Source organism: Argopecten irradians, chromosome 4 (assembly GCF_041381155.1).
Source record: "Argopecten irradians isolate NY chromosome 4, Ai_NY, whole genome shotgun sequence".
In the NCBI taxonomy this organism is placed as follows: domain Eukaryota; kingdom Metazoa; phylum Mollusca; class Bivalvia; order Pectinida; family Pectinidae; genus Argopecten; species Argopecten irradians.
In genome coordinates, this window is record NC_091137.1 from 23,599,744 (window position 1) to 23,618,890 (window position 19,147).

Here is a 19,147-nt window from a genome sequence, read left to right on the forward strand (position 1 = left end):
TGTGGTGGCCATCTCGAATGCTGGCCGATAAAAAATAAAACCGGTCAACACATCTACAGGTCACCAGAAGTGACCTCGCATTTCATGGCGATTTGACTTATAGTTTTCGAGAAAAAGGTCGGACAAAGTCGCAGCGGAGGAAGAAGAACCAGAAGAAAATCACTCTGTTCGAAATGTTCACCATCTCAATACGCAAACGTTATACAACGTATCGGGAAAAGTATTTAAAAATAAGGTATGTAATTATGTATGTAATGATACTTCACAAAGTTTGATAAACTGTCAGAAGTGGCTGCCAATTGAAAACTATTTTATATTTAGGAAAGCTGTTCTTGCCGACAAGATTTTAGATGGGGAGACTCAAAGTGGCTTCAGTAACATGTTTACCTATATATTAGGGATGTTAGTCTAAGAAGTACCAGATCTTCAGTTTCAAATAAGTTTTACATTTCAAATGCTAGAAAAAGTTATTTTAAGCGTTCATTTGCCTACTCGTATTGTGTGAGAATATTAGAAATGTCACCAGTGTTGCTGTTTTTATGCATAGATATTTAAAGGATTTGTTTTCACAATTTTAGTGTTGTATCTGGCATATATTTTACCGTATATCATGTTGTCGGAGCAACCATATTTTGCATTTTGATAAAAATGTATTTTAATTCTTATTTATTAAGATTATACATAATGACACAGGGTCATATTGTAAATTATATTTCATCTAAATAAAGATTGTATCATCATTATTTAGGAAGGAAAGTCACGTTTTTTTGTTATGTTTTGTCATTATTTGTTTGGGTTTTTTTGTTTTTGATTTGTATTTATTCATTTATTTTGTGCGGTTTTTTATATAATTATTATGCAATGAAATTGAAGATGATTTTGTCAAATCATTCGAAACATCAGACTCAAATATGCCATCCATACTTCCAATTTTCTAATAAAGATCTATCGGACGTGAATAAGTTAGCTATCGTTCTAACCATCGATAATTTCAAGTTTATACAACAGTCTTGCCTGTTCATAAAACAGTCCCTTGGACTGAGGAGAGTTGGCCTGCACCCAGTATAAACCTTATGTTTGGTCAGCTTATTGTTTCTGGTCTGCTGTTTATATTGTCGTAGAATTACAATAAAGAATTAAATTGAATTCTTATTTTGCTTTGTTTTGCTTATTGTTTTTTTCTTTTCTTTTTTTTCTTTTTCTTTTTTTTACAATTTGACCTGAAATGAAGACTTCATATCGCTTGACTGCGTTTAAAGATTTGATTTCTAGGATGTCTTTTCGTAAATAACATCTGTACATAAATTCCTGATTTTATGCAAAACAAAATTATTATGATTATTTTATCACCATTATTTACAAAGGTAAGCAGTGATTCGGTAAGGTCGGTATAATGTTACCAGAAACAACGCTTTGTATGGCATTTTCACCATATCGTATTCCGTCAACACCGTAGTAGATTCAACCCAAGTGTTGGTCATTCACAGCAGGTCTGGTGAAGATAACAGTTACTATGGAAACGTCAATAACAACAATTGCGTATATTATATACAGTTTCTAGCTCATTCACCAACACACCTTTAAATGTATTTAGGTCATATATTCAAAGCAGCAGTTAGATTTATCAAATAACAAGGACATTTCTCATTTCTGCTGTGTTTGCCTTTGGAATAAATATTATTAATCTTTAAATGCCTAAAGAATCTTGGAAATCATACCAGTATATGAGTTTGGCATATACAAAAATATTTTCTTGTCATTTAATATTGGATAAAAAATTCTTGTCATTTCAATATTAGATTTCTTGTCATTTTAATAATAGAAAATAATCAGATTTCTGTTGGAAATTTTAAGAAATCTGAAATTTGTTGTTTTAAAATTATTTCTTTTTAATCCAAGCAATACTATTTGTCGAGAATATGAACATCTCGAATGTATTATAAACGTACGACTTTCTATAAGATACGCGCAGCGCCCATAACCGATTTTATTTTACAATAGGTTCGCGGTCTGTGTAGTACAGCGATCGTTATCTTTAGCTTGTTCCTGCGCATGAGGCAAAGTTTGTTGATGACGGAGAGACGCTCTCGTCAGAATTTGCTTTCATATGCTTATCTATTGCAATGCATAATCTACATTATGTATATCGTATATATAATGCTATCAAAACTCGCCACATCCAAAGATGTGTTTATGCCGATGATATTTTCAAAAACCTTCGAAGGTTCGGTACAATATGTTATCCTTTCTTTGATAGAACCACATGATTCCAATTGAATATGATAAACGTTGTGAATAGGGTAGGTATGTATAATAATGTATAACTGTCACACGTAGCTACCTAAATGGCAGTAAAACAAAAACAGACGTAATATTGGTTCCGAACCTGTGAAAACGTGACGCACTGTAACGTGTTTTGCTGTGAACGGCTTTCAGGAGAATCACGTGTCTCTGATAAAACGTGAGCATGGAAAACGTGTCAAAGTGGAGAAGCGCACTATACACAAGTTGACCTCAAATACACGACTGGGTCAATGCGTTTGCTCGTTAATCACAATAGCTATCTAGGTCAAAGCTTAGTTGAGGTTACTGCAAATGTTATATACGTACACATGAACTAATGTCAAATTAAACATGTCGGGAGCCATAATGTATACACGGACACACGTATATAAGTGTTGACTGTCCCAAAGGTGCATGGGTACTGAATCGTTATGTCTGAGGCATGCCAAAATATTGTGGAAATTAGATTCTGTTCGAGCAATCAATATATTATACATATCAGTATGCATGTACAGGTTCCTAACCGAGTTCCATGCCACACATTACGAAATAGCTTTAACAGCTTGAAAGTTATTATCAACTACCGGTAGGCTAATATCTAATGTTCTGATAACTGAACTATCATAAAAATGAATGTCAATTATTCTTGCTGATAAGCTTTCATTCTTTAAAAACATACAATGTAAATAATCTATAAACCAAACAAAGGTCGAATATATAATAAATGAGTTTTTCCATAGATATGGCATGGCTATATAAAATAACATCATAGATATTATGATCGAATTTACTTACACTTAAATGATTATAACTAGGTAAAATATTACATTTAAAAATAGACTGATATTTATTTATCATAATTCAATTAAAGTTTGAACTTTTTATAACGATAAATTATATTGTTATCTATTGACCCTATCTTATGTAAAAAAAATCTTATTAGCGGCCATACATCATAATTGTTGTGTCAGAAATAGGTCGAACGTACTGTACTTACTAAAGGCTATTATCGATTAACGTGGTGAGAGTTTGAAGTAAATGAAAATAACCATTTATTTATTGATCGACGGTGTTTTATTTAAATTGTTACGAAAGAGTTATAACCTTACTTACGTAAAAGTGGGTGAACACGTTCAGCATGATGCTGCTTATAAAATATGAATAAATTGTCTTATTTTTTGTTACACGGGCTCAAAAAGCACAGTACTTTAGAAAGTTCCTAAGTGACCCAATAGCTAAAAAACATAATGGAGGAACACTAAAAATAGAACCACTTGAGGTTTTCACGTGTGCCGTCATTCACTGAACCTTGCCCATGAATTTTCTTTCAAGGTTAATAGCACAAATTTTATCACAACACTGTGTATACACATGAAATGTGTACACATGTCTGGGTATACCAGCTATCAGCTTTCAGTCATCTATATTTAAACCATATTCCTATTAAGGACGAAAATTAAAAACATTATAATATACTAACTCTAGCTGTCAGTATTGAATTTAGGACTGAATAATTAAAATAAATTCCAACGGGACGAGAGACGTGGGTTACATTACGGTAAGGGTACAGTGGGGCAGTAGGACATTAGAGTAATGTTAACAAGAGATACATTAGGAAGGTGGTACATTAAATAGGTAGATTAGGTTGGCGGCGCATTAGGATACATTAGGTAAGTACCAAAGAGTAGTGGTACAGTGGGGTAGTGGTATAGTGGGGTAGTGGTATAGTGGTGTAGTGGTACAGTGGGGTAGTGGTACAGTATAGTGGTGTAGTTGGGTAGTGGTGCAGTGGTGTAAAGGTACAGTAGGGTATTTGTACAGTGATGTAGTGGTACAGTGGGGTAGTGGTACAGTGGTGTAGTGGTACAGTGGTGTAGTGGTACAGTGGGGTAGTTGTATAGTCGGGTAGTGGTACAGTGGTGTAGTGATACAGTGGGGTAGTGGTACAGTGGTGTAGTGGTATAGTGGGGTAGTGGTACAGCGGGGTAATGGTATAGTGGGGTAGTGGTACAGTGGTATAGTGGGGTAGTGGTAAAGTGGGGTAGTGGTATAGTGGGGTAGTGGTACAGCGGGGTAGTGGTATAGTGGGGTAGTGGTAAAGTGGGGTAGAAGTACAGTGGGGTAGTGGTATAGTGGGGTAGTGGTACAGCGGGGTAGTGGTATAGTGGTATAGTGGGGTAGTGGTATAGTGGGGTAGTGGTAAAATGGGGTAGTGGTACAGTGGGGTAGTGGTATAGTGGGGTAGTGGTACAGCGGGGAAGTGGTATAGTGGTGTAGTGGTATAGTGGGGTAGTGGTACAGTGGTATAGTGGTATAGTGGGGTAGTGGTACAGTGGGGAAGTGGTATAGTGGGGTAGTGGTACAGTGGGGTAGTGGTACTGTGGGGTAGTGGTATAGTGGGGTAGTGGTACAGTGGGGTAGTGGTATAGTGGTATAGTGGGGTAGTGGTGTAGTGGTATAGTGGGGTAGTGGTACAGTGGGGTAGTGGTATAGTGGGGTAGTGGTACAGTGGGGTAGTGGTATAGTGGGGTAGTGGTACAGTGATGTAGTGGTATAGTGGGGTAGTGGTACAGTGGGGTAGTGGTATAGTGGGGTAGTGGTACAGTGGGGTAGTGGTACAGTGGTATAGTGGGGTAGTGGTACAGTGGGGTAGTGGTATAGTGGGGTAGTGGTACAGTGGGGTAGTGGTACAGTATAGTGGTGTAGTTGGGTAGTGGTACAGTGGTGTAAAGGTACAGTAGGGTATTTGTACAGTGATGTAGTGGTACAGTGGGGTAGTGGTACAGTGGTGTAGTGGTACAGTGGTGTAGTGGTACAGTGGTGTAGTGGTACAGTGGGGTAGTGGTACAGTGGGGTAGTGGTACAGTGGTGTAGTGGTACAGTGGTGTAGTGGTACAGTGGTGTAGTGGTACAGTGGTGTAGTGGTATAGTGGTGTAGTGGTACAGTGGGGTAGTGGTACAGTATAGTGGTGTAGTTGGGTAGTGGTACAGTGGTGTAAAGGTACAGTAGGGTATTTGTACAGTGATGTAGTGGTACAGTGGGGTAGTGGTACGGTGGTGTAGTGGTGCAGTGTTGTAGTGGTACAGTGGTGTAGTGGTACAGTGTGTAGTGGTACAGTGGGGTAGTTGTATAGTGGGGTAGTGGTACAGTGGTGTAGTGGTACAGTGGGGTAGTGGTACAGTGGGGTAGTGGTACAGTGGGGTAGTGGTACAGTGGTGTAGTGGTACAGTGGGGTAGTGGTACAGTGGGGTAGTGGTACAGTGGGGTAGTGGTACAGTGGGGTAGTGGTACAGTGGTGTAGTGGTACAGTGGGGTAGTGGTACAGTGGGGTAGTGGTACAGTGGTGTAGTGGTACAGTGGTGTAGTGGTACAGTGGGGTAGTGGTACAGTGGGGTAGTGGTACAGTGGTGTAGTGGTACAGTGGGGTAGTGGTACAGTGGGGTAGTGGTACAGTGGGGTAGTGGTACAGTGGTGTAGTGGTACAGTGGTGTAGTGGTACAGTGGTGTATTGGTTCAGTTGTGTAGTGGTACAGTGTAGTGGTACAGTGGGGTAGTGGTACAGTGGTGTAGTGGTACAGTGGGGTAGTGGTACAGTGGGGTAGTGGTACAGTGGTGTAGTGGTACAGTGGGGTAGTGGTACAGTGGTGTAGTGGTACAGTGGTGTAGTGGTACAGTGGTGTAGTGGTACAGTGGGGTAGTGGTACAGTGGTGTAGTGGTACAGTGGTGTAGTGGTACAGTGGTGTAGTGGTACAGTGGTGTAGTGGTACAGTGGGGTAGTGGTACAGTGGGGTAGTGGTACAGTGGGGTAGTGGTACAGTGGGGTAGTGGTACAGTGGTGTAGTGGTACAGTGGTGTAGTGGTACAGTGGGGTAGTGGTACAGTGGGGTAGTGGTACAGTGGGGTAGTGGTACAGTGGTGTAGTGGTACAGTGGGGTAGTTGTGCAATGGTGTAGTGGTACAGTGGTGTAGTGGTACAGTGGTGGTAGTGGTACAGTGGTGGGGTAGTGGTACAGTGGGTAGTGGTACAGTGGTGTAGTGGTACAGTGGAGTAGTGGTACAGTGGGGTAGTGATATAGTGGGTTAGTGGTACAGTGGGTAGTGGTACAGTGGGGTAGTGGTACAGTGGTGTAGTGGTACAGTGGTGTAGTGGTACAGTGGTGTAGTGGTACAGTGGGGTAGTGGTACAGTGGTGTAGTGGTACAGTGGGGTAGTGGTACAGTGGTGTAGTGGTACAGTGTAGTGGTAGTGGTGTAGTGGTACAGTGGGGTAGTGGTACAGTAGTAGTGGTACAGTGGATGTAGTGGTTAGTGGGGTAGTGGTACAGTGGTGTAGTGGTACAGTGAGGGTGTAGTGGTACAGTGGGTGTAGTGGTACAGTGGTGTAGTGGTACAGTGGGGTAGTGGTACAGTGGGGTAGTGGTACAGTGATGTAGTGGTACAGTGGGGTAGTGGTACAGTGGGGTAGTGGTACAGTGGGGTAGTGGTACAGTGGGGTAGTGGTACAGTGGTGTAGTGGTACAGTGGTGTAGTGGTACAGTGGGTAGTGTATAGTGGGGTAGTGGTACAGTGGTGTAGTGTACAGTGGGGTAGTGGTACAGTGGTGTAGTGGTATAGTGGTGTAGTGGTACAGTGGGTAGTGTACAGTGTGTAGTGGTACAGTGGGGTTGGTCAGTGGTGTAGTGTACAGTGTGTAGTGGTACAGTGGGTAGTGGTACAGTGGTGTAGTGGTACAGGTGGTAGTGGTAAGTGGTGTAGTGGTACAGTGGGGTAGTGGTACAGTGATGTAGTGGTATAGTGGGGTAGTGGTACAGTGATGTAGTGGTATAGTGGGGTAGTGGTACAGTGGTGTAGTGGTACAGTGGGGTAGTGGTACAGTGGTGTAGTGGTACAGTGGTAGTGGTAAGTGGGTAGTGGTACAGTGGGGTAGTGGTACAGTGGGGTAGTGGTACAGTGGGGTAGTGGTACAGTGGGGTAGTGGTACAGTGGGGTAGTGGTACAGTGGGTGTGGTACAGTGGGGTAGTGGTAAAGTGGGGTAGTGGTACAGTGGGGTAGTGGTACAGTGATGTAGTGGTGTAGTGGGGTAGTGGTACAGTGGGGTAGTGGTACAGTGATGTAGTGGTATAGTGGGGTAGTGGTACAGTGGTGTAGTGGTACAGTGGGGTAGTGGTACAGTGGGGTAGTGGTACAGTGGTGTAGTGGTACAGTGGGGTAGTGGTACAGTGGGGTAGTGGTACAGTGGGGTAGTGGTACAGTGGTGTAGTGGTACAGTGGGGTAGTGGTACAGTGGGTAGTGGTACAAGTGGGTAGTGGTACAGTGGTGGTGTAGTGGTAGTAGTGGTGTAGTGGTACAGTGGTGTAGTGGTACAGTGGGGTAGTGGTACAGTGGTGTAGTGGTACAGTGGTGTAGTGGTACAGTGGGTAGTGGTACAGTGGGTGTAGTGGTACAGTGGTGTAGTGGTACAGTGGGGTAGTGGTACAGTGGTGTGTGGTACGTGGGTAGTGGTACAGTGGGTAGTGGTACAGTGGTGTAGTGGTACAGTGGTGTAGTGGTACAGTGGTGTAGTGGTACAGTGTGTAGTGGTACAGTGGTGTAGTGGTACAGTGGGTGTAGTGGTACAGTGGTGTAGTGGTACAGTGGTGTAGTGGTACAGTGGTGTAGTGGTACAGTGGGGTAGTGGTACAGTGGGTAGTGGTACAGTGGTAGTGTAGTGTACAGTGGTGTAGTGGTACAGTGGGTAGTGGTACAGTGGGGTAGTGAGTACAGTGGGGTAGTGGTACAGTGGTGTAGTGGTACAGTGGGGTAGTGGTACAGTGGTGTAGTGGTACAGTGGGGTAGTGGTACAGTGGTGTAGTGGTACAGTGGGGTAGTGGTACAGTGGGGTAGTGGTACAGTGGGGTAGTGGTACAGTGGTGTAGTGGTACAGTGGTGTAGTGGTATAGTGGGTAGTGGTACAGTGGGTAGTGGTACAGTGGGGTAGTGGTACAGTGGTGTAGTGGTACAGTGGTGTAGTGGTACAGTGGTGTAGTGGTACAGTGGGGTAGTGGTACAGTGGGGTAGTGGTACAGTGGGGTAGTGGTACAGTGGGGTAGTGGTACAGTGTGTAGTGGTACAGTGGGTAGTGGTACAGTGGGGTAGTGGTACAGTGGGTAGTGGTACAGTGGGTGTAGTGGTATAGTGGGTAGTGGTACAGTGGTGTAGTGGTACAGTGGGGTAGTGGTACAGTGGGGTAGTGGTACAGTGTGTAGTGGTAGTGGTAGTGGTGGTGTAGTGGTACAGTGGGGTAGTGGTACAGTGATGTAGTGGTACAGTGGGGTAGTGGTACAGTGATGTAGTGGTACAGTGTGTAGTGGTACAGTGGGGTAGTGGTACAGTGATGTAGTGGTAAGTGGGTAGTGGTACAGTGGGGTAGTGGTACAGTGATGTAGTGGTACAGTGGGTAGTGGTACAGTGTAGTAGTGGGTAGTGGTACAGTGTGTAGTGGTATAGTGGGTAGTGGTACAGTGGTGTAGTGGTACAGTGGGGTAGTGGTACAGTGGGTAGTGGTATAGTGGGGTAGTGGTACAGTGATGTAGTGGTATAGTGGGGTAGTGGTACAGTGATGTAGTGGTACAGTGGGGTAGTGGTACAGTGGGGTAGTGGTACAGTGTGTAGTGGTAGTGGTACAGTGGTAGTGGTAGGTAGTGGTACAGTGGGTAGTGGTACAGTGGTGTAGTGGTACAGTGGGGTAGTGGTACAGTGGGTAGTGGTATAGTGGGGTAGTGGTACAGTGTGTAGTGGTATACAGTGTGGGGTAGTGGTACAGTGTGTAGTGGTACAGTGGTGTAGTGGTACAGTGGGGTAGTGGTACAGTGGTGTAGTGGTATAGTGGTGTAGTGGTACAGTGGGGTAGTGGTACAGTGATGTAGTGGTATAGTGGTGTAGTGGTACAGTGGGGTAGTGTTACAGTGATGTAGTGGTATAGTGGGGTAGTGGTAAGTGGGGTAGTGGTACAGTGGGGTAGTGGTACAGTGTAGTGGTACAGTGGGTAGTGGTACAGTGGGGTAGTGGTACAGTGGGGTAGTGGTACAGTGGGGTAGTGGTACAGTGGGGTAGTGGTACAGTGGGGTAGTGGTACAGTGGGGTAGTGGTACAGTGGGGTAGTGGTACAGTGGGGTAGTGGTACAGTGGGTAGTGGGTAGTGGTGTAGTGGTACAGTGGGGTAGTGGTACAGTGGGTAGTGGTACAGTGATGTAGTGGTATAGTGGGGTAGTGGTACAGTGATGTAGTGGTATAGTGGGGTAGTGGTACAGTGGGGTAGTGGTACAGTGGGGTAGTGGTACAGTGGGGTAGTGGTACAGTGGGGTAGTGGTACAGTGTAGGGGTAGTGGTACAGTGGGTAGTGGTACAGTGGTAGTGGTAGTGGTAGGGGTAGTGGTATAGTGGGGTAGTGGTACAGTGGGTAGTGGTACAGTGGGGTAGTGGTACAGTGGGTAGTGGTACAGTGGGGTAGTGGTATAGTGGGGTAGTGGTACAGTGGTAGTGGTAGTGGGTAGTGGTACAGTGGGGTAGTGGTATAGTGGGGTAGTGGTACAGTGGGGTAGTGGTACAGTGGGGTAGTGGTACAGTGGTACAGTGGGGTAGTGGTACAGTGGGGTAGTGGTACAGTGGGGTAGTGGTACAGTGGGGTAGTGGTACAGTGGTACAGTGGGGTAGTGGTACAGTGGGGTAGTGGTACAGTGGGGTAGTGGTACAGTGGGGTAGTGGTACAGTGGGGTAGTGGTACAGTGGTAGTGGTAGTGGTACAGTGGGGTAGTGGGTAAGTGGGGTAGTGGTACAGTGGGGTAGTGGTACAGTGGGTAGTGGTACAGTGGTACAGTGGGGTAGTGGTACAGTGGGGTAGTGGTACAGTGGGGTAGTGGTACAGTGGGGTAGTGGTACAGTGGGGTGGTACAGTGGGGTAGTGGTACAGTGGGGTAGTGGTACAGTGGGGTAGTGGTATAGTAGTGGGTAGTGGTACAGTGGGGTAGTGGTACAGTGGGGTAGTGGTACAGTGGGGTAGTGGTACAGTGGGGTAGTGGTACAGTGGGGTAGTGGTACAGTGGGGTAGTGGTACAGTGGGGTAGTGGTACAGTGGGGTAGTGGTACAGTGGGGTAGTGGTACAGTGGGGTAGTGGTACAGTGGGGTAGTGGTACAGTGGGGTAGTGGTACAGTGGGGTAGTGGTACAGTGGTACAGTGGGTAGTGGGTAGTGGGGTAGTGGTACAGTGGGGGTAGTGGTACAGTGGGGTAGTGGTACAGTGGGGTAGTGGTACAGTGGGGTAGTGGTAGTGGGGTAGTGGTACAGTGGGGTAGTGGTACAGTGGGTAGTGGTACAGTGGGGTAGTGGTACAGTGGGGTAGTGGTACAGTGGGGTAGTGGTACAGTGGGGTAGTGGTGTAGTGGTACAGTGGGGTAGTGGTACAGTGGGGTAGTGGTACAGTGGGGTAGTGGGTACAGTGGGTAGTGGTACAGTAGTGGTACAGTGGGGTAGTGGTACAGTGGGGTAGTGTACAGTGGGGTAGTGGTACAGTGGGGGTAGTGGTACAGTGGGTAGTGGTACAGTGGTCAGTGGGGTAGTGGTACAGTGGGGTAGTGGTACAGTGGGTAGTGGTACAGTGGGGTAGTGGTACAGTGGGGTAGTGGTACAGTGGGGTAGTGGTACAGTGGGTAGTGGTACAGTGGGGTAGTGGTACAGTGGGGTAGTGGTACAGTGGGGTAGTGGTACAGTGGGGTAGTGGTACAGTGGGGTAGTGGTACAGTGGGGTAGTGGTAGTGTACAGTGGGGTAGTGTACAGTGGGTAGTGGTACAGTGGGGTAGTGGTACAGTGGGGTAGTGGTACAGTGGGGTAGTGGTACAGTGGGGTAGTGGTACAGTGGGGTAGTGGTACAGTGGGGTAGTGGTACAGTGGGGTGGACAGTGGGTATGTACAGTGGGGTAGTGGTACAGTGGGGGGTAGTGGTAAGTGGGGTAGTGGTACAGTGGAGGGTAGTGGTACAGTGGGGTAGTGGTACAGTGGGGTAGTGGTACAGTGGGGTAGTGGTACAGTGGGGTAGTGGTACAGTGGGGTAGTGGTACAGTGGGGGTAGTGGTGTACAGTGGGGTAGTGGTACAGTGGGGTAGTGGTACAGTGGGGTAGTGGTACAGTGGGGTAGTGGTACAGTGGGGTAGTGGTACAGTGGGGTAGTGGTACAGTGGGGTAGTGGGTAGTGGTACAGTGGGGTAGTGGTAAGTACAGTGGGGTAGTGGTACAGTGGGGTAGTGGTACAGTGGGGTAGTGGTACAGTGGGGTAGTGGTACAGTGGGGTAGTGGTACAGTGGGGTAGTGGTACAGTGGGGTAGTGGTACAGTGGGGTAGTGGTACAGTGGGGTAGTGGTACAGTGGGGTAGTAGTAAGTGGTACAGTGGGGTAGTGTATGTAGTGGGGTAGTGGTACAGTGGGGTAGTGTACAGTGGGTAGTGGTACAGTGGGGTAGTGGTACAGTGGGGTAGTGGTACAGTGGGGTAGTGGTACAGTGGGGTAGTGGTACAGTGGGGTAGTGGTACAGTGGGGTAGTGGTACAGTGGGGTAGTGGTACAGTGGGGTAGTGGTACAGTGTAGGGGTGGTATGTACAGTGGGTAGTGGTACAGTGGGGGGTGTAGTGGTACAGTGGGGTAGTGGTAGTGGTACAGTGGGTAGTGGTACAGTGGGGGGTAGTGGTGGTACAGTGGGGTAGTGGTACAGTGGGGTAGTGGTACAGTGGGGTAGTGGTACAGTGGGTAGTGGTACAGTGGGGTAGTGGTACAGTGGGGTAGTGGTACAGTGGGGGTAAGTGGTAGTGGTACAGTGGGGTAGTGGTACAGTGGTACAGTGGGGTAGTGGTACAGTGGGGTAGTGGTACAGTGGGGTAGTGGTACAGTGGGGTAGTGGTACAGTGGGGTAGTGGTACAGTGGGGTAGTGGTACAGTGGGGTAGTGGTACAGTGGGGTAGTGGTACAGTGGGGTAGTGGTACAGTGGGGTAGTGTACAGTGGGGTAGTGGTAGTGGGTAGTGGTACAGTGGGGTAGTGGTACAGTGGGGTAGTGGTACAGTGGGGTAGTGGTACAGTGGGGTAGTGGTACAGTGGGGTAGTGGTACAGTGGGGTAGTGGTACGGTAGTGGTACGTGGTACAGTGGGGTAGTGGTACAGTGGGGTAGTGGTACAGTGGGGTAGGGGGTAGTGGTACAGTGGGGTAGTGGTACAGTGGGTAGTGGTACAGTGGGGTAGTGGTACAGTGGGGTAGTGGTACAGTGGGGTGTAGTGGTACAGTGGGGTAGTGGTACAGTGGGGTAGTGGTACAGTGGGGTAGTGGTACAGTGGGGTAGTGGTACAGTGGGTAGTGGTACAGTGGGTAGTGGTACAGTGGTAGTGTACAGTGGGGTAGTGGTACAGTGGGGTAGTGGTACAGTGGGGTAGTGGTACAGTGGGGTAGTGGTACAGTAGGGGGGTAGTGGTACAGTGGGGTAGTGGTACAGTGGGTAGTGGTACAGTGGGGTAGTGACAGTGGGTAGTAGTGTACAGTGGGGTAGTGGTACAGTGGGGTAGTGGTACAGTGGGGTAGTGTACAGTGGGGTAGTGGTACAGTGGGGTGGTGGTACAGTGGGGTAGTGGTACAGTGGGGTAGTGGTACAGTGGGGTAGTACAGTGGGTAGTGGTACAGTGGGGTAGTGGTACAGTGGGGTAGTGGTAAAGTGGGGTAGTGGTAGTGGCGTAGTGGTACAGTGGGGTAGTGGTACAGTGGGGTAGTGGTACAGTGGGGTAGTGGTACAGTGGGGTAGTGGTACAGTGGGGTAGTGGTACAGTGGGGTAGTGGTACAGTGGGGTAGTGGTACAGTGGGGTAGTGGTACAGTGGGTAGGGTAGTGGTACAGTGGGGTAGTGGTACAGTGGGGTAGTGGTACAGTGGGGTAGTGGTACAGTGGGGTAGTGGTACAGTGGGGTAGTGGTACAGTGGGGTAGTGGTACAGTGGGGTAGTGGTACAGTGGGGTAGTGGTACAGTGGGGTAGTGGTACAGTGGGGTAGTGGTACAGTGGGGTAGTGGTACAGTGGGGTAGTGGTACAGTGGGGTAGTGGTACAGTGGTAGGGGTAGTGGGTAGGGTACAGTGGGGTAGTGGTACAGTGGGGTAGTGGTACAGTGGGGTAGTGGTACAGTGGGGTAGTGGTACAGTGGGGTAGTGGTACAGTGGGGTAGTGGTACAGTGGGGTAGTGGTACAGTGGGTAGGGTAGTGGGGTAGTGTAGTGGGGTAGTGGTACAGTGGGTAGTGGTACAGTGGGGTAGTGGTACAGTGGGTAGTGGGTACAGTGGGGTAGTGGTACAGTGTGGGTAGTGGGGTAGTGGTACAGTGGGGTAGTGTAGTGGTGTAGTGGTACAGTGGGGTAGTGGTACAGTGGGGTAGTGGTACAGTGGGGTAGTGGTACAGTGGGGTAGTGGTACAGTGGGGTAGTGGGTAGTGGTACAGTGGGGTAGTGGTACAGTGGGGTAGTGGTACAGTGGGGTAGTGGTACAGTGGGTAGTGGTACAGTGGGTAGTGGTACAGTGGGGTAGTGGTACAGTGGGGTATGGGTGTGGTACAGTGGGGTAGTGGTACAGTGGGGTAGTGGTACAGTGGGGTAGTGGTACAGTGGGGTAGTGGTACAGTGGGTAGTGGTACAGTGGGGTAGTGGTACAGTGGGGTAGTGGTACAGTGGGGTAGTGGTACAGTGGGGTAGTGGTACAGTGGGTAGTGTACATGGGTAGTGGTACAGTGGGGTAGTGGTACAGTGGGTAGTGGTACAGTGGGTAGTGGGTACAGTGGGGTAGTGGTACAGTGGTACAGTGGGTAGTGGTACAGTGGGGTAGTGGTACAGTGGGGTAGTGGTACAGTGGGGTAGTGGTACAGTGGCGTAGTGGTACAGTGGGGTAGTGGTACAGTGGGGTAGTGGTACAGTGGGGTAGTGGTACAGTGGGGTAGTGGTGTAGTGGTACAGTGGGGTAGTGGTACAGTGGCGTAGTGGTACAGTGGGGTAGTGGTGTAGTGGTACAGTGGGGTAGTGGTGTAGTGGTACAGTGGGGTAGTGGTGTAGTGGGGTAGTGGTACAGTGGGGTAGTGGTACAGTGGGGTAGTGGTACAGTGGGGTAGTGGTACAGTGGGGTAGTACAGTGTAGTGGTGTAGTGGGGTAGTGGTACAGTGGGGTAGTAGTACAGTGGGGTAGTGGTACAGTGGGGTAGTGGTACAGTGGGGTAGTGGTACAGTGGGGTAGTGGTACAGTGGGGTAGTGGGGTAGTGGTATAGTGGTACAGTGGGGTAGTGGTACAGTGGGGTAGTGGTACAGTGGGGTAGTGGTACAGTGGGGTAGTGGTACAGTGGGGTAGTGGTACAGTGGGGTAGTGGTACAGTGGGGTAGTGGTGTAGTGGTACAGTGGGGTAGTGGTACAGTGGGGTAGTGGTACAGTGGGGTAGTGGTACAGTGGGGTAGTGGGGTAGTGGTACAGTGGGGTAGTGGTGTAGTGGTACAGTGGGGTAGTGGTACAGTGGGGTAGTGGTACAGTGGGGTAGTGGTACAGTGGGGTAGTGTACAGTGGGTATGGTACAGTGGGGTAGTGGTACAGTGGGGTAGTGGTACAGTGGGGTATGGTACAGTGGGGTAGTGGTACAGTGGGGTAGTGGTACAGTGGGTAGTGGTACAGTGGGGTAGTGGTACAGTGGGGTAGTGGTACAGTGGGGTAGTGGTACAGTGGGGTAGTGGTACAGTGGGGTAGTGGTACAGTGGGGTAGTGGTACAGTGGGGTAGTGGTACAGTGGGGTAGTGGTACAGTGGGGTAGTGGTACAGTGGGGTAGTGGTACAGTGGGGTAGTGGTACAGTGGGGTAGTGGTACAGTGGGGTAGTGGTACAGTGGGGTAGTGGTACAGTGGGGTAGTGGTACAGTGGGGTAGTGGTACAGTGGGGTAGTGGTACAGTGGGGGTAGTGGTACAGTGGGGTAGTGGTACAGTGGGGTAGTGGTACAGTGGGGTAGTGGTACAGTGGGGTAGTGGTACAGTGGGGTAGTGGTACAGTGGGGTAGTGGTACAGTGGGGTAGTGGTACAGTGGGGTAGTGGTACAGTGGGGTAGTGGTACAGTGGGGTAGTGGTACAGTGGGGTAGTGGTACAGTGGGGTAGTGGGTAGTGGGGTAGTGGTACAGTGGGTAGTGGTACAGTGGGGTAGTGGTACAGTGGGGTAGTGGTACAGTGGGGTAGTGGTACAGTGGGGTAGTGGTACAGTGGGGTAGTAGTACAGTGGGTTAGTGGTACAGTGGGGTAGTGGTATGTACAGTGGGGTAGTGGTACAGTGGGGTAGTGGTACAGTGGGGTAGTGGTACAGTGGGGTAGTGGTACAGTGGGTAGGGGTAGTGGTACAGTGGGGTAGTGGTACAGTGGGGTAGTGGTACAGTGGGTAGTGGTACAGTGGGGTAGTGGTACAGTGGGGTAGTGGTACAGTGGGGTAGTGGTACAGTGGGGTAGTGGTACAGTGGGGTAGTGGTACAGTGGGTATAGTGTACAGTGGGTAGTAGTACAGTGGGGTAGTGGTACAGTGGGGTAGTGGTACAGTGGGGTAGTGGTACAGTGGGGTAGTGGTACAGTGGGGTAGTGGTACAGTGGGGTAGTGGTACAGTGGGGTAGTGGTGTAGTGGTACAGTGGTACAGTGGGGTAGTGGTACAGTGGGGTAGTGGTACAGTGGGGTAGTAGTACAGTGGGGTAGTGGTACAGTGGGGTAGTGGTACAGTGGGGTAGTGGTACAGTGGGGTAGTGGTACAGTGGGGTAGTGGTACAGTGGGGTAGTGGTACAGTGGGGTAGTGGTACAGTGGGGTAGTGGTACAGTGGGGTAGTGGTACAGTGGGGTAGTGGTGTAGTGGTACAGTGGGGTAGTGGTACTGTGGGGTAGTGGTACAGTGGGGTAGTGGTACAGTGGGGTAGTGGTACAGTGGGGTAGTGGTACAGTGGGGTAGTGGTACAGTGGGGTAGTGGTACAGTGGGGTAGTGGTACAGTGGGGTATGTGGTACAGTGGGGTAGTGGTACAGTGGGGTAGTGGTACAGTGGGGTAGTGGTACAGTGGGGTAGTGGTACAGTGGGGTAGTAGGGTAAAGTGGGGTAGTGGTACAGTGGGGTAGTGGTGTAGTGGTACAGTGGGGTAGTGGTACAGTGGGGTAGTGGTACAGTGGGGTAGTGGTACAGTGGGGTAGTGGTACAGTGGGGTAGTGGTACAGTGGGGTAGTGGTACAGTGGGGTAGTGGTACAGTGGGGTAGTGGTACAGTGGGGTAGTGGTACAGTGGGGTAGTGGTACAGTGGGGTAGTGGTACAGTGGGGTAGTAGTACAGTGGGGTAGTGGTACAGTGGGGTAGTGGTACAGTGGGGTAGTAGTACAGTGGGGTAGTGGTACAGTGGGGTAGTGGTACAGTGGGGTAGTGGTACAGTGGGGTAGTGGTACAGTGGGGTAGTGGTACAGTGGGGTAGTAGTACAGTGGGGTAGTGGTACAGTGGGGTAGTAGTACAGTGGGGTAGTGGTACAGTGGGGTAGTGGTACAGTGGGGTAGTAGTACAGTGGGGTAGTAGTACAGTGGGGTAGTAGTACAGTAGGGTAGTTGTACAGTGGTGTAGTGGTATATTGGGGTAGTGGTATAGTGGGGTATTGGTACAGTGGTACAGTGGGGTAGTGGTACAGTGGGGTAGTGGTACAGTGGGGTAGTGGTACAGTGGGGTAGTGGTACAGTGGGGTAGTGGTACAGTGGGGTAGTAGTACAGTGGGGTAGTAGTACAGTGGGGTAGTGGTACAGTGGGGTAGTGGTACAGTGGGGTAGTGGTACAGTGGGGTAGTAGTACAGTGGGGTAGTGTTGTAGTGGGGTAGTGGTACATTTGGGTAGTGGTACAGTGGGGTAGTAGTACAGTGAGGTATTGGTACAGTGGGGTAGTGGTATAGTGGGTTAGTGGTACAGTGGGCCAGTGGTACAGTGGGGTAGTGGTACAGTGTGGTAGTGGTACAGTGGGGTAGTGGTACAGTGGGGTAGTGGTACAGTGGGTTAGTGGTACAGTGGGGTAGTGGTACAGTGGGGTAGTGGTACAGTGGGGTAGTAGTACAGTGGGTTAGTGGTACAGTGGGGTAGTGGTACAGTGGGGTAGTAGTACAGTGGGGTAGTGGTACAGTGGGGTAGTGGTACAGTGGGGTAGTGGTACAGTGGGGTAGTGGTACAGTGGGGTAGTGGTACAGTGGGGTAGTGGTACAGTGGGGTAGTGGTACAGTGGGTTAGTGGTACAGTGGGGTAGTGGTACAGTGGGGTAGTGGTACAGTGGGGTAGTAGTACAGTGGGGTAGTGGTACAGTGGGGTAGTGGTACAGTGGGGTAGTAGTACAGTGGGGTAGTGGTACAGTGGGGTAGTAGTACAGTGGGGTAGTGGTATAGTGGTACAGTGGTGTAGTGGTACAGTGGTGTAGTGGTGTATTGGGGTAGTGGTACAGTGGGGTAGTGGTACAGTGGGGTAGTGGTACAGTGGTGTAGTGGTACAGTGGTGTAGTGGTACAGTGGTGTATTGGTACAGTGGTACAGTGGTGTAGTGGTACAGTGGGGTAGTGGTACAGTGGTGTAGTGGGGTAGTGGTACAGTGGGGTAGTGGTACAGTGGGGTAGTAGTACAGTGGGGTAGTGGTACAGTGGGGTAGTGGTACAGTGGGGTAGTAGTACAGTGGGGTAGTGGTACAGTGGGGTAGTAGTACAGTGGGGTAGTGGTACAGTGGGGTAGTGGTACAGTGGGGTAGTAGTACAGTGGGGTAGTGGTACAGTGGGGTAGTAGTACAGTGGGGTAGTGGTATAGTGGTGTAGTGGTACAGTGGTGTAGTGGTACAGTGGTGTAGTGGTGTAGTGGTGTAGTGGGGTAGTGGTACAGTGGGGTAGTGGTACAGTGGGGTAGTGGTACAGTGGGGTAGTGGTACAGTGGGGTAGTGGTACAGTGGGGTAGTAGTACAGTTGAGTAAGTGGTTGATTGGTTAATGGTTGTTTGGTTAGGTCTTTTCCCTTTACGCCTTATAAACATTTAAGGGCGGCATTCCCTATAGGCATCCCTACCTTTTTATAGTGATAGTTCCCGTTAGCACTATGGGGTGACGTTTCAATTGTGTTGTGATAGTGTTAGAGTGGGGCCGAGTGGTACTGTGTACAATTGTATATTGGGGGTACCTTTGATATTAGTGTATATAGTTGGTATCGTGGCACAGTGGGGTTAGTTTTGGTATGGTGTCATTTCTTATGATAATACAAGGTACTTTTTGGATGCTTAATTGACAAAATTATTTTAACAGTCATGATCATTTGATTTTAATGTTTTTTTATGACTTTTTTTATATGTATATATTTTATATGTATATATTTATATACATATTACCCGCAAGTTATTATATGCACACATTCATTTTGTTTGCAATGAGGTATTTTGAATTCATTTTATTTACAGAACCATTTACAGGAAATACCTTGATTTAACATAAAAATGCTATTTCATTATTTCATTTCTGCTATGTTATACTAATACATGTACTACAGATTCATCATAGTCTACTGTTGATATACACTATAACATTATGTATTATAAGATACAATATTAGAAATGCTTACCCAATTACTCTCCGACATGGCGTTGTTTAATAAACAATATTAATGTTAAACATCCTTGCTGACATTTTAAGGAATAAAACTCCTTTAAATCCACAGTTTAAGTCATCCTTAATCCAAATATCAAAATTGCTAATGTTTTTCCAACTGCATTCATAGTATAGAGCACACCTGTATACGACATCAACACGTGCACATG

The 19,147-nt window shown here is 48.3% G+C and overlaps 1 protein-coding gene across 1 annotated transcript in view; it reads right to left on the reverse strand.

Annotated features, from left to right (window-relative positions):
* The window catches only part of LOC138321031 (uncharacterized), a 30,750-nt gene extending 11,603 nt beyond the window's left edge, over positions 1-19,147 (reverse strand). The window contains exon 1 of the mRNA XM_069264421.1: positions 18,952-19,147. Coding sequence (XP_069120522.1) covers positions 18,952-18,969 — 18 coding nt within the window. The 5' untranslated portion in view covers positions 18,970-19,147. The remainder of the gene's footprint in view (positions 1-18,951) is intronic.